At 31.9% G+C, this 13176-nt stretch overlaps 1 protein-coding gene across 1 annotated transcript in view; it reads left to right on the top strand.

Moving 5' to 3' along the window:
* Positions 1–13176, top strand: part of LOC126881607 (farnesyl pyrophosphate synthase-like) — a 45554-nt gene that overhangs the window by 19655 nt on the left and 12723 nt on the right. The window contains exon 3 of the mRNA XM_050645969.1: positions 5383–5799. Coding sequence (XP_050501926.1) covers positions 5383–5799 — 417 coding nt within the window. The remainder of the gene's footprint in view (positions 1–5382; positions 5800–13176) is intronic.

The raw sequence follows: 13176 nt of genomic DNA, 5'->3' as shown, positions 1-13176 counted from the left end.
ATCAATTTTTACCTTTTTTAACTTGAGGGGGGGTTTGGGAAAATAACCGCTACCCTCCAGCCAGACCGGCATTTTTGTAATAGGCTATCATGGAAGAGTTACCTGAAAAATCAGGTTGCCTAAAATACCTACTTAAAAGTGTCTCACAGCTCTTGGACCATTTTGTTTTCCCATTCTCAGTAAAAATTAAATGCTTCACACTCTTTGAAAGTATTTTTTTAGTAATTCATTTAAAACAATTCAAATTATGTTCAATTTAATACAATTACCAAAAAAATAATTTAAAATAGTGTTTTTTAAAATATTGTTTATTTAATGAAGTCTCTTGGGTTTCGCCTAGCTTTTGTTTGATGTCGCTATTTTTTGACCGTTTTGTTAGATTTGGTTTGAATTCAGAGAACATCATAGGCTGTTCTGATGATACCAAGAGACATATGTGTAAACAGATGGTGGTGGTTTCTGCAACAAATTAAATATTAACTGTCTTTATTTAGTGTTTTATCCTTTAATTCGAATGTTTTATAAAATTATAAAGCACGGTTTATCCGATTTTCTTTACAGTTTTACGGTTTTGCAAATTTCCAAATTTATATATTGATATGAACTGTAACTAGTGCGGCAGATCCGTGCAAATATTATAAGAATTGTGCATTTAATGATAGAAGCATACAATTTGGACCACATATTCTACACATGTAAGGGTTTAAAATTAGATAGGAGGCCATCTCAGATTTTGTCTTTTACAAAAATAGCGGGCATTCAAAATGACGACAATACATAATTGACTAATAGCACGATAACTTTTGAACGAAAAGTTAGACTTCAACCAAATTTGGTATATAGGTTCTTTTTTTGATGTATAAGATCGAGCTCTTGAACCGGAAGAATTGGTTTACCAGAAGTTGTGTTTTTCCTGATTTTTTATGTAAAAATATGTTGTTTATTTTTTCAATACTTTCACCCTATATTAATTTTTCAAAAAGGCAATACCGGCGTTGAAAAGAGCATAAAAATATTTTTTAGGAAATATTTTATCTCGTTAGTTATGTTAATTACCAATTAATAAATGCATAACGTATCTTCACATGTATCTATGAACCTATGTGCGGCAGATTCGTGCAAATAATATAAGAATTATTGTGCATTTAACGATACAAGAATATAATTTGGACCACACACACTACACATATAAAGATTTAAATTTAGATCTAAGGCCATCTTAGATTTTGTCTTTTACAAAAATGGCGGGCATTAAAATTGAATCTGCCGCACATAGGTACATGTGAAGATACGTTATGCATTTATTAAATTAACATAACTAAAAAGTTCCAAATATTTCCTAAAAAATATTTGTACACTCTTTTCAATGGCGGTATTACTTTTTGAAATTTAATGTATACAGGGTGAAAGAATTGGAAAAAACAACATGTTTTTAAATAAAAAAAAAAACAGTTGAAACACAAATTTTGGTAAACCGATTCTTCTGGTTCAAGACCTCGATATTACTCATCAAAAAAAGAACCTTTTTGCCAAATGTGGCTGAAATCGGACTTTTCGTTCAAAAGTCATCGTGCTATTAGTCACATATGCATAGCCGCCATTTTGAATGTCCGCCATTTTTGTAAGAGGCAAAATTTGAGATGACTTTATATCTAAATTTAAACCTTTACATGCCTAGTATACGTGGTCCAAATTATATGCTTCTGCCATTAAGGTACATGTTAAGACATATTATGCATTTATTAAATTGTAATTAACATAACTAAAAAGTTCAAAATATATTTCCTAAATAGTATTTTTACGCTCTTTTCAATGGCGGTATTAACTTGATTAAAAATTAATATATACAGGGTGAAAGAATTGAAACAAAACAACATATTTTTACATATAAGCCAGGAAAAACACAACTTTTGTTAAACCGATTCTTCCGGTTCAAAGCCTCGATATTATACATCAAAAATAGAACCTATATACCAAACTTGGTTGAAATTGGACGTCTCGTTCAAAAGTTATCGTGCTATTAGTCACATATGTATAGTCGCCAATTTGAATGTCCTCCATTTTCGTAAAAGGCAAAATCCGAGATGGCCTCATATCTAAGTTTGAACCATTATAATATGTGTAGTATATGTGGTCAAAATTATATAGACCTGGATCCCGCGTAAGAAAAAAAAGTTGATTAATAGCAAGCTGAAAATTTGTTAATAGCTTAACGGTGTCTAGTCGGACAAACATTGATGCACGTGAAAACTGAAACAGGGGAAGTTTTAATGGTGGAGCATGATAAACGTGTCGTCCTGACAAGTTTAGGATGGTGAAAAATAGCAAGTTGTTTTTAAGTTTATTCAATAGCCAACTTTATATAATATATGAAAAAATGTTTGTCCGACAAAAAGGTTGGGCATTTTAACGAGTCCGACACGTAGAACATGCCACATCACAGGAACTATGTTGGTGATGAATATCAGTCTGATTTGTGCATGAGAGTTTAATGAAAGGTTAAAAAACCAACTGGAAGTTCTGTCGGACAAAATGAATGGGAAAATTTCCTAGTCGGACATTCTAAACATGTAAGATATAGACAAAAATGTTGGTGATAAATAGCAAGCTAATTTTGATTTGTTTATGTACAAATTATATTTTGTAACGCAAAAAGTTATATGTCGGACAAAAAGTTTGGGCAAATCGAAGGAAATAAATAAAAAACATTTTTTCAGAATGACTTACTCACATATTGATAAAGCTATTTTTTCTACAACCACTATTCAAAGTGCACTTTTCTGCACGGTTTTATGTTAGCAAACTTGATATTTTCTCACAGTATAAGATATTTGACATTAGTGTGCAGAAAAGTGACTTTTCTGTACCGCAAAGTGACGTTTCTGTGCCGCAAAGTTCTTTTCTGCACAGTTGACTACCTCATTCTGAGTAACGCTATATTCTGTTTACATCCTTGGACTACCGCATTCTGAGTAACGTTATATTCTGTTTACATCCGTGGTTAAACTTTAGACAAATATATAACCTATAAGACAATTATTATATTTAACTATAGCATAGAAACTAAATTATGGATGTTACAACTGTTTTATTTTACAATTTTATTCTTATTAAACATTTTATAATTATCAAATAACCAATAAGCATTTAGCAACATGTGCAAGAGACGTCGAATGAAGTAGGTTTTGTGTAAATCCGTGACTGCATAAATATAATGTCAATAATGTGTAATAATTATTGTTTAAAGTGCATTAATTTTTTAACTGATTTCTGTGCAATTTATTTAGGTATAAGGAATTTAAATTGATTAGTAGGTATTAATTAAATACAGTTTAAAATTTATCACATAGGTACCTATTATAATTAATCGTCGTGTGGAAATTGTGATTTTTATTTTTAGGAAAAACTGTGCTTGTAGAAAAAGTATAGTGTGAAACACGTGCAGAAAGGTAATTTCTCACTCGTTTGAATTGCGGCACTCGCTTGCGCTCGTACCGCAACTTTTCAAACTCGTGAGAAATTAGTACCTTTCTGCACTTGTTGCACAATATACTATTAGTTGTATATTATTATTTATATTCACATATTTTCATGTGCATATATATACATGCACACTCCAAAAACAGTAAGGTAAGTATCAATGCATGTATATATTGCAAAAGAATTATTTTTTTGGGTGGAGTTTGTTGTAGATATTCTCAAAATGAAAATAAAAAATGTCAAAGAACATGTGAAAGCAATCTCTTAGGGTTTTCTAATTAGGCGCATCAGAAAGTACGGAAAATTTCCTACAAAAAACGTTGTATACATTTTTTTCCATACTCAAATTCTAACACTGTAAACGACATTGAAAAATGTGAAGAGTCTAAAACTTCGGTGCTAAAATAAGAATAGACGTAAATATGACACATTATGCTTAGAAGTATATATTAGAAGGCTGCATTTGTCAGTGTGACACTTTGTGCTAAACAAAGTAGTATTTGAAAGTACATGGTCTCTGAGTTTCTGTTTGCCACGTGTGTTGGAAGTTAAAATTTATATTAACTATGGAGTGTTTTTGTGTCTATTTTTGAGTGTCAACAGTTAAAATTTTAAGTCGCCAGATCAAAAGTGAAACCATTCAACGGAACATTTTTGAGTAATTTTCGAACATTTTACAAAGTTAGTAAAATACTTGGTCATCAATTCAATGAGGTTCAGTTGCCAGATAATTGTGAAAGTTCTATTGAATATCATTCTTCGTGCTATAATGCTTTGCTTGATTGAAAAAGGGTACCTAAATAAATTATTACTAAAATTGTATAACGTAATTTTTCTCAACTTTCTACAAATGAAATAATAATGTAATTAATATGTCACATGGCAAGAAATAATTTGCTGCCAAAATAAATCGATTAGTTTAAATTTGAAGTTACGATTGCAATTTATTATGAATTATTGTCAAAAGTGACAGTTTTCCTTAAATGGAAATGTATTCATAGACATAAGGGTAGACAGGGAATACAGTGCAAAAAGTCGATAGGTGGTCTATCTATCTCTTTTAACCAAGCGATCCCGCGCATGTGGCAGACAAAGATGGCTAGACCACTCGATAAATAATATAATTTGCCTGATCTACTATAAATGTATTACAGTGAGGTATCTAAATGATGTTGAGATAAATCGAAAGATATCGATTGTAATTGATTGCAGGTACTTTTGACATAGAATAATCACCCCTTATTGAAATTTCAAAAATTATTTTTTTAAATTGTCCGACTACAAAATCTACCCCTTATTTTTTTCCGACAACAGTCATTCTTGATAAGGAATAATTTACTTAATTAAATTTCATCTTTGTCGGAAAGCTATTTATCACCAGAATTTTTGTCTATATCTTACCTGTTTAGAATGTCCGACTACGAAAACTTCCCATTAATTTTGTCGGACAGAACTTCCAATTGCTTTTTTAACCTTTCATTAAACTCTCATGCAAAAATCAGACTGCTATTCATCACCAACATAATTCCTGTGATGTGACATGTTCTACGTGTCGGACTCGTTAAAATGCCCAACATTTTTGTCGGACAAACATTTTCGCATATATAACATAACGTTGGCTATCGAATAAACTTAAAAACAACTTGCTATTTTTCACAATCATAAACTGGTCAGGACGACACGTTTATCATGCTCCACAATTAAAACTTCCCCTGTTCCAGTGTTCCCGTGCATCAAAGTTTGTCCGACTAGACACCGTTAAGCTATTAACAAATTTTCAGCTTGCTATTAATCAACTTCTCTTTCTTACGCGGGATCCAGGCCTAATATGCTTTATCACTAAACGCACAATTGTTTCATATATCGGCTGCACTGAACAGACATATTGTATGTATTTTGCAGGTTGACGTCAGTGTAATAATTGACGATGACGTTTTTGATGTCTCAGATTGGAGGTACAATAAACCAACTTGGCATTCCCTCAAATGTGTTGGACAGAACAAGGCAATCTTAGACGCAGCTTTTGTGGAATCATCAGTATGGTACCTTTTAATAAAACAATTCAAATCTCATAAATATTTTCCTGATATTCTAAAACAAGTTTTGATGTCGTATGCTGTAACCCAGACATCTCAATGTTTAGAACTAACAAAATATGACGTCAAAGATTTGGACAAGTATACATACTCCGTGAGAGGATATGGTTTTGCCGCCCCGTTGTTAAGAACTGCTTTGTATTTGGCTAATATTGAAGATAAGGATGCTCACGAATTTTCAGAAAAAATAACTAACGATATGTCACATTTCATCAAATGTGAGGTAAGATTTTTTTAGAGTATATTAGAATATATTAGAATATATTAGATTGTATTAGAATATATTAGAATATATTAGAATATATTAGAATATATTTGAATATATTACAATATATTAGAATATATTAGAATATATGGGAATATATTAAAATATATTAGAATATATCGAATCAACAATAATAAGTTACTAAAAAAATGCAGTGTCAGGCATGACTCTGTTTTTTAATGTGCCGTCACTAAATCGAGGGTATACCAGCAGAACACACTAAGTCAATTTTTTTAGTTTTTCAACTATTAATGCAGTTAATGTTGTTCTGAAGCTATTTCCTTGTGGCATTTTTATGATTAATTATTTATATGGGAAATAAGCCACAATTAAAATGAAAAAAATAATTTTATTAACGTTTCGACGCCCAAATCGGGTGCCGTTGTCAAAATACAAAATATTACTAAAATAAACTAAAGTGTTGTTGCTAAGCAAAAAAAATTCTTCTAATAATTTATTTAATCTCACTCATTTATATTGGCAATTCAGACATATATTATACATTTTAAAGTAGAAGACTTTAAAATGATATTGCCAATATTTTATGAGTTGCGTTCCTGGGACGACTTACTGAAAGATAGTTCATTCGATTACATGAAATTAACCCCAACTCAAGAATATCCGTCATAAAAAAATTATAGCATGTGATATGTCTTTAAAAAGACAACCAAATGCAACGACAGTAAAATTCTCGCGTTAGAGACTTCATAATAAATCACAAGGGAAAACCAGGAAAAACCCTGTGATACTATCCCGACATCGTAAGTATTTGGTCTTACATTAATTTACTCTCAAAAAATAATACCAAATTCTGACTTGTAACATGTTTAAATTATAAATATTATTAATAATACTAGATAATATATAAGTAATACTAAAATATAAAATATGTACTAGCTCGATATTATTGACTTACTAATCTTGGTATTTTCTTTCTATTGACTTCCTCTTTCAGTATGGGTAACCACATCCTACTGCATTCTACCGAGGAATTTGCGACACAATTGGTTTCATTTAGCATAATTAGAGCCGCTTCTTTGATTTTTCTCTTTTTACTATCTGATTCTTTCAGGACTATACTTGAATCTCTCCACTGAACTCTATGTTCATTATCCCATGCGTGTTGACATATTTGAGATCTCTCAAATTCTCTATTTTTAATATAAGATTGATGTTCACTTATTCTAACGTCTAATGGTCTTGATGTCTCACCTAAATAAAATTGTTCGCATTCACAAGGTATTTTATAAATGCAATTTTTTGTTCTTTCTTGATCATTGTTAGGTTTAGTTTTAGATAGAATAGATCTCAATGTGTTTGTTGTTTTGAATGTCGTTGAAATGTTGAATTTATTTCCTATTGTTTTAAGTTTCTCGGATAGTCCTTTTATATATGGTATTGATATTTTCCTCGTATTATTTCTGGTGAATGTTGTAGGATCCCGTTCTAAGTTGTTCTGTTCCATTCGATCCAATCTTGACAATTCCTTATTTATAAACGATAAAGGATAATCATTTTTTAATAAAACAGATGTTAACAATTGTTTTTCTGCTAAAAAGGAATTTTCGTTAGAACAAGTAATTTTGGCTCTATCATATAAGGATTTAATGATTCCCTTTTTAACGTTGATGTTGTGATTTGACTTGTAATTGAGATATCTGTTGGTGTGTGTTGGTTTTCTATACACTTGAGTCTCATATCCAATATCCTTCTTTGAGATCAAAACATCGAGGAAAGGTAGGCTGTTATTGTATTCCTTTTCCATTGTAAATTTTATTGTCTCTTCTTGATCGTTTATAATATTCAGGAATGTATCCAACAATTCTGATCCATGAGGCCATATTGAAAACACATCATCTACATATCTCCACCATACTGTGGGTTTTAAATTTTGTTTAGAAATAATATTAGTTTCGAAATCCTCCATAAATATATTAGCCAATAATGGAGATAAAGAAGAGCCCATTGCTAGACCAAAATTTTGTTTATAGAATTCATTGTTTAGTTGAAAATAGGTATTATGGGTACATAATGTCAATAACTCCATTATAGCTGACACATTTAGTCTTGTCCTAGTTGCCAATGTATTATCATTCTCTAATTTCGTTTTGATTATGTTTAAAGTTTTATCTAATGGTACATTAGTAAATAAACTGTTTATGTCAAAACTTACTAAAATATTATTTGGATTAAATTCAATAGTTGATAATTTGTTTAAAAAATGTTTTGTATTTTTTATAAAAGTGTCATCATTATTAGCAAATGGTTTTAGAATGTTTAATAAGAATTTTGATAGTTCACTACAAGGAGAATTGATGGTACTACAAATGGGTCTAAGTGGTATGTTCGCTTTATGAATTTTCGGCACTCCATAAAAATGTGGTGTCTTACTGTAGTGAGGTGTCATTAATTTTCTTTGATAGTATGTTAGATCATTTTTAAATTTGAATAAAGCTCTATATATTTTGTTTTCCAGTGTCTTCGTTGGATCCTCATAAAATATTGGCAATATCATTTTAAAGTCTTCTACTTTAAAATGTATAATATATGTCTGAATTGCCAATATAAATGAGTGAGATTAAATAAATTATTAGAAGAATTTTTTTTGCTTAGCAACAACACTTTAGTTTATTTTAGTAATATTTTGTATTTTGACAACGGCACCCGATTTGGGCGTCGAAACGTTAATAAAATTATTTTTTTTTCATTTTAATTGTGGCTTATTTCCCATATAAATAATTAATTAATGCAGTTGTATATAAAAAGGTATGCTCTATATACTGCAAAGACACACTAAGTCGTACTTATTAAAATAACAGAAAAAAATTTAATACTAAGTCAGTTTGATTGTTTCATTTACTAGCAGAATGCATTAAGTACTCTTAATGCAGTCTGCTTGTACTATTTTTGCGAAAACCGAACATACAACTCTATATTAACTTTGACTTAGAACATTCTGGTTGTACAATCTGTATACGTATCGTTAGGTTTAATCAAAAGGTTAATGTACGAAAAAAGAAAAACCTTTTTAAGAAAAAGTAAATACATTTTAAATACAGCATCTAGAGACTAGCAACTTTTTGCATTGTGTTCAGGATGATGTCGGGAAAAAGTCTACAATAGAAAAATGAATGGAAATGTATAATTGCATTTAAACTGCATAAAATGTATCCAAAAGTGCATAGACATGTCAAGATAATTATGGGCCAGATTTTGTCGCTCGGGGGCTTTTGGGGTCGCTGAATACGAATTCGCCATCAACACCGACACTCGGGGTACCTAGGGCGCAGTGTCACCGCTAAGGCACATCATCTTCTGGAGTTTAGAGGGTTTTCGGCATTAAATTGATGCAAATAGATTACTCAGGGAGTCTTTGGGTGTGCTGAAGACGAATACACCTTCAGAACGGACACCTGGTGTCTATGGTCACGCCATCTTCGAAGTTTCGGGGGATTTCGGCACTTAATGCAAGCAAATAGATTACTAGGTGGTTTTTGGGGTCACTTAATACAAATACGCCATCAGAGACGAATCTTGACCACCTGGTGCCCAAGGTCACTGCTAAGGCATGTTACCTCATCTAGTATGGAGGGTGTTTGTTCATCGGGGGTCTCTTCTGATGTCGTATTCTTATTCAGCGGTCCAAAAAACCCTCGAGTAATCGTTTGCATCAATTTGCCGAGAACCCACGAAACTCCAGATCATGTGCCTTAGTAATGAGCCTGGGCACCATGTGCTCCGGTGGTCGGTTCTGATGGCGTTAGCGACAAAAGAACCATCGAGTGACAAAAACTGACCCTCAATACACTTATTTGGATATGTTTATGCACATTTGGATGCATTCTTTGCACTTTTAAAATGCAAGTATGCATTTTCATACATTTTTCTATTGTAGAGTTTTTTCTGACATCTTGAACACAATTCAAAAAGTTACAAGTTTCTATGTGCAGTATTTAAAAATCCTAAATGCCCTGGTCTAGATAAAGAAGACTAATCATCTATTTGCTTTTTGTATTTTTTGTATCTAGTAATTAAATTTCTGAAAATTTCTATTGCTCTTTTTTATTTTTATTTTTCAAGATGATTTTTTAATGCCGAAATTCTAGTTGTCTAAGATTATAGGATAAAACATTATAATGGTAAAATTGATACAACTAAAATTAACATTAAAATGGGATTAGTTGTGTGTCTACTTGTGTAAAATAGTAACATTATGAACAAGCAGAATGAACTAAGTCAGTTCATTATTTATTAAAAAAATAATTACTAATTAACCAAAAACAATAACTGTTGTTGTAATGTACCCCATTTTTTAAAATACCATTACTATTTCTATACAATAGTATGGTATAGTTAGACCCAAACCCAGACATCCAAAGTGAAAATTATCCTCCAACACCAAATTGTTCTATATGGTCCACATAATGTTCAGAAAAAAGTCACACCATTTTGAGCGTCGGTTTTGGGGGGGTGGGGGGAGGGGGAAGAAATCTGCAAATTTGTAGTTTTATAAGTTTTCCGTCAATATTTCTAAAACTAAGCGGTTTAGTATAAACAACCCTCTACACAAAATTGTTCTACATTAAATTTGAAATAAAAAAGGCCCTATGCATAACCCTTCTAAAATTAACGGTTCCAAAGTTATGGAGGTAGTATAGTATAATTGGTCCAAACAACGCCTAACCCAGACATCCAAAGTAAAAGTTTTCCTTCAACACCAAATTGTTCTATATGGTCCACGTAGTGTTCAGTAAAAATTTACACTATTTTGAGCGTCCGGTTTGGGGGGGGGGGGAGATGGGGGAGAAGTCGGTAAATTAGTAGTTTTTTTAAGTTTTTCGTCAATAATTCTAAAACTATGCTTTAGCGTAAGGAATGTTCTATTGGAAAATGTTCTACGTAAAATTTAAAACAAAAACGGTTCTAAACATAATTGTTATAAAATCCACGGTTCCAGAGTTACGGAGGGTGAAAAGTGGAGGTTTTCGATACTTTTTATATTTACCGATTTCTCCCCCTCTCCCCCCCAAACCCGACGCTCAAAATGGTGTGACTTTTTTCTGAACATTATGTGGACCATATAGAACAATTTGGTGTTGGATGATAATTTTCACTTTGGATGTCTGGGTTTTTGGTATAGTTATATCATAAATATTGCCCAAAAAATATAAAAAGTATCGAAAACCTCGACTTTTCACCCTCCGTAACTCTGGAACCGTTGATTTTATAACAATTATGTATAGGACCTTTTTTGTTTTAAATTTTACGTAGAACATTTTCGTATAAAACATTCCTTACGCTAAAGCATAGTTTTAGAAATATTGACGAAAAACGTAAAAAAACTACTAATTTACCGATTTCTCCCCCATTTCCCCCCCAAACCGGACGCTCAAAATGGTGTAACTTTTTACTAAACAATATGTGGACCATATAGAACATTTTGGTGTTGAAGGAAAACTTTTACTTTGGATGTTTGGGTTAGGCCTTTTTTTGGACCAGTTATACTATACTACCTCCGTAACTTTGGAACCATTCATTTTAGAAAGATTATGCGTAGGGCCTTTTTTATTTCGATTTTAATGTAAAACAATTTTGTATAGAGGGTTGTTCATGCTAAACCGCATAGTTTTAGAAATATTGGCGAAAAACTTAAAAAACTACGAATTTAGCGATTTCTCCCCCCTCTCCCCCCCAATCCCGACGCTCAAAATGGTGTGACTTTTTTCTGGACATTGTGTGGACCATATAGAACAATTTGGTGTTGAAGGATAACTTTCACTTTGGATGTCTGGGTTATGCCATCTTTTGGATCAACTATACTATACTACAAGTAATAGAATTAAACTAAAATAATACTTTTTGTGTAATTTTGATTTATATTTAAAAATTTTACTAAAACTTGATTTTCTCAGAACAGTGATTTTTGGCTTAGTGCAATCTGCTCGTATACCCTCGAAATTGTCGTTACATCAATTTTCATTTGCATAGTCTGCCCACTGATAGTCTTTTTATTGGTGTGCCTTATCTCGCCATCTTTACTACTATGTATAATTATCAATCAACGTGTACTACTTTATTTGTTGCCATTCAGCTTATTATATCATTCCATTCTACTCTTTTGTATACTACCCAGTTCTTGATGCTCTTAACTTTGTATTTTGTCGTATATCTGTACCGCTAACTCTGCCCCATAGTCTCTTACCATCGATATTTCTAATGGTTTTCACCTTTGATTTTTCTAGTATTCATTTTGATTCTCTTTGTCAGGTCGTATTTCTGTAGCTATTGTTAGTATAGTATAGTTGATCCAAAAGATGGCATAACCCAGACATCCAAAGTGAAAGTTATCCTTCAACACCAAATTGTTCAATATGGTCCACATAATGTCCAGAAAAAAGTCACACCATTTTGAGCGTCAGGTTTGGGGGGGGAAAGAGGGGGGAGAAATCGGTAAATTCGTGGTTTTTTAAGTTTTTCGCCAATATTTATAAAATTATGCGGTTTAGCATGCATAAATAACCCTCTATACAAAATTGTTCTACATTAAATTTGAAATAAAAAAGGCCCTATGCATAATCTTTCTAAAATGAATGGTTTCAAAGTTACGGAGGTAGTATAGTATAACTGGTCCAAAAAAAAGGCCTAACCCAAACATCCAAAGTAAAAGTTTTTCTTCAACACCAAAATATTCTATATAGTCCACATATTGTTCAGTAAAAAGTTACACCATTTTGAGCGTCCGGTTTGGGAGGGAGATGGGAGAGAAGCCGGTAAATTAGTAGTTTTTTTACGTTTTTCGTCAATATTTCTAAAACTTTGCTTTAGAGTAAACAATGTTATATACAGAAATGTTCTACATGAAATTTAAAACAAAAAATTTTCTATACATAATTGTTATAAAAGCAACGGTTCCAGAGTTACGGAGGATGAAATTCGAGGTTTTCGATATTTTTTGGGCAATATTTATGATATAACTATAACAAAAACCCAGACATCCAAAGTGAAAGTTATCCTCCAACACCAAATTGTTCTATATGGTCCACATAATGTTCAGAAAAAGTCACACCATTTTGAGTGTCGGGTTTGGGGGGGGGAGAGCGGGGAGAAATCGGTAAATATAAAAAGTATCGAAAACCTCCACATTTCACCCTCCATAACTCTGGAACCGTTGATTTTATAACAACTATGTATAGAATCTTTTTTGTTTTGAATTTCATGTAGAACATTTTTCTATAGAACATTCTTTACGTTAAAGCATAGTTTTAGAAATATTGACGAAAAACTTAAAAAACTACTAATTTACCGACTTCTCCCCCATCTCCCCCCCCCCCCAAA

This window comes from Diabrotica virgifera, chromosome 3, assembly GCF_917563875.1.
Source record: "Diabrotica virgifera virgifera chromosome 3, PGI_DIABVI_V3a".
Taxonomy (NCBI): Eukaryota; Metazoa; Arthropoda; class Insecta; order Coleoptera; family Chrysomelidae; genus Diabrotica; species Diabrotica virgifera.
This window is presented reverse-complemented; position numbering and strand designations above follow the sequence as displayed.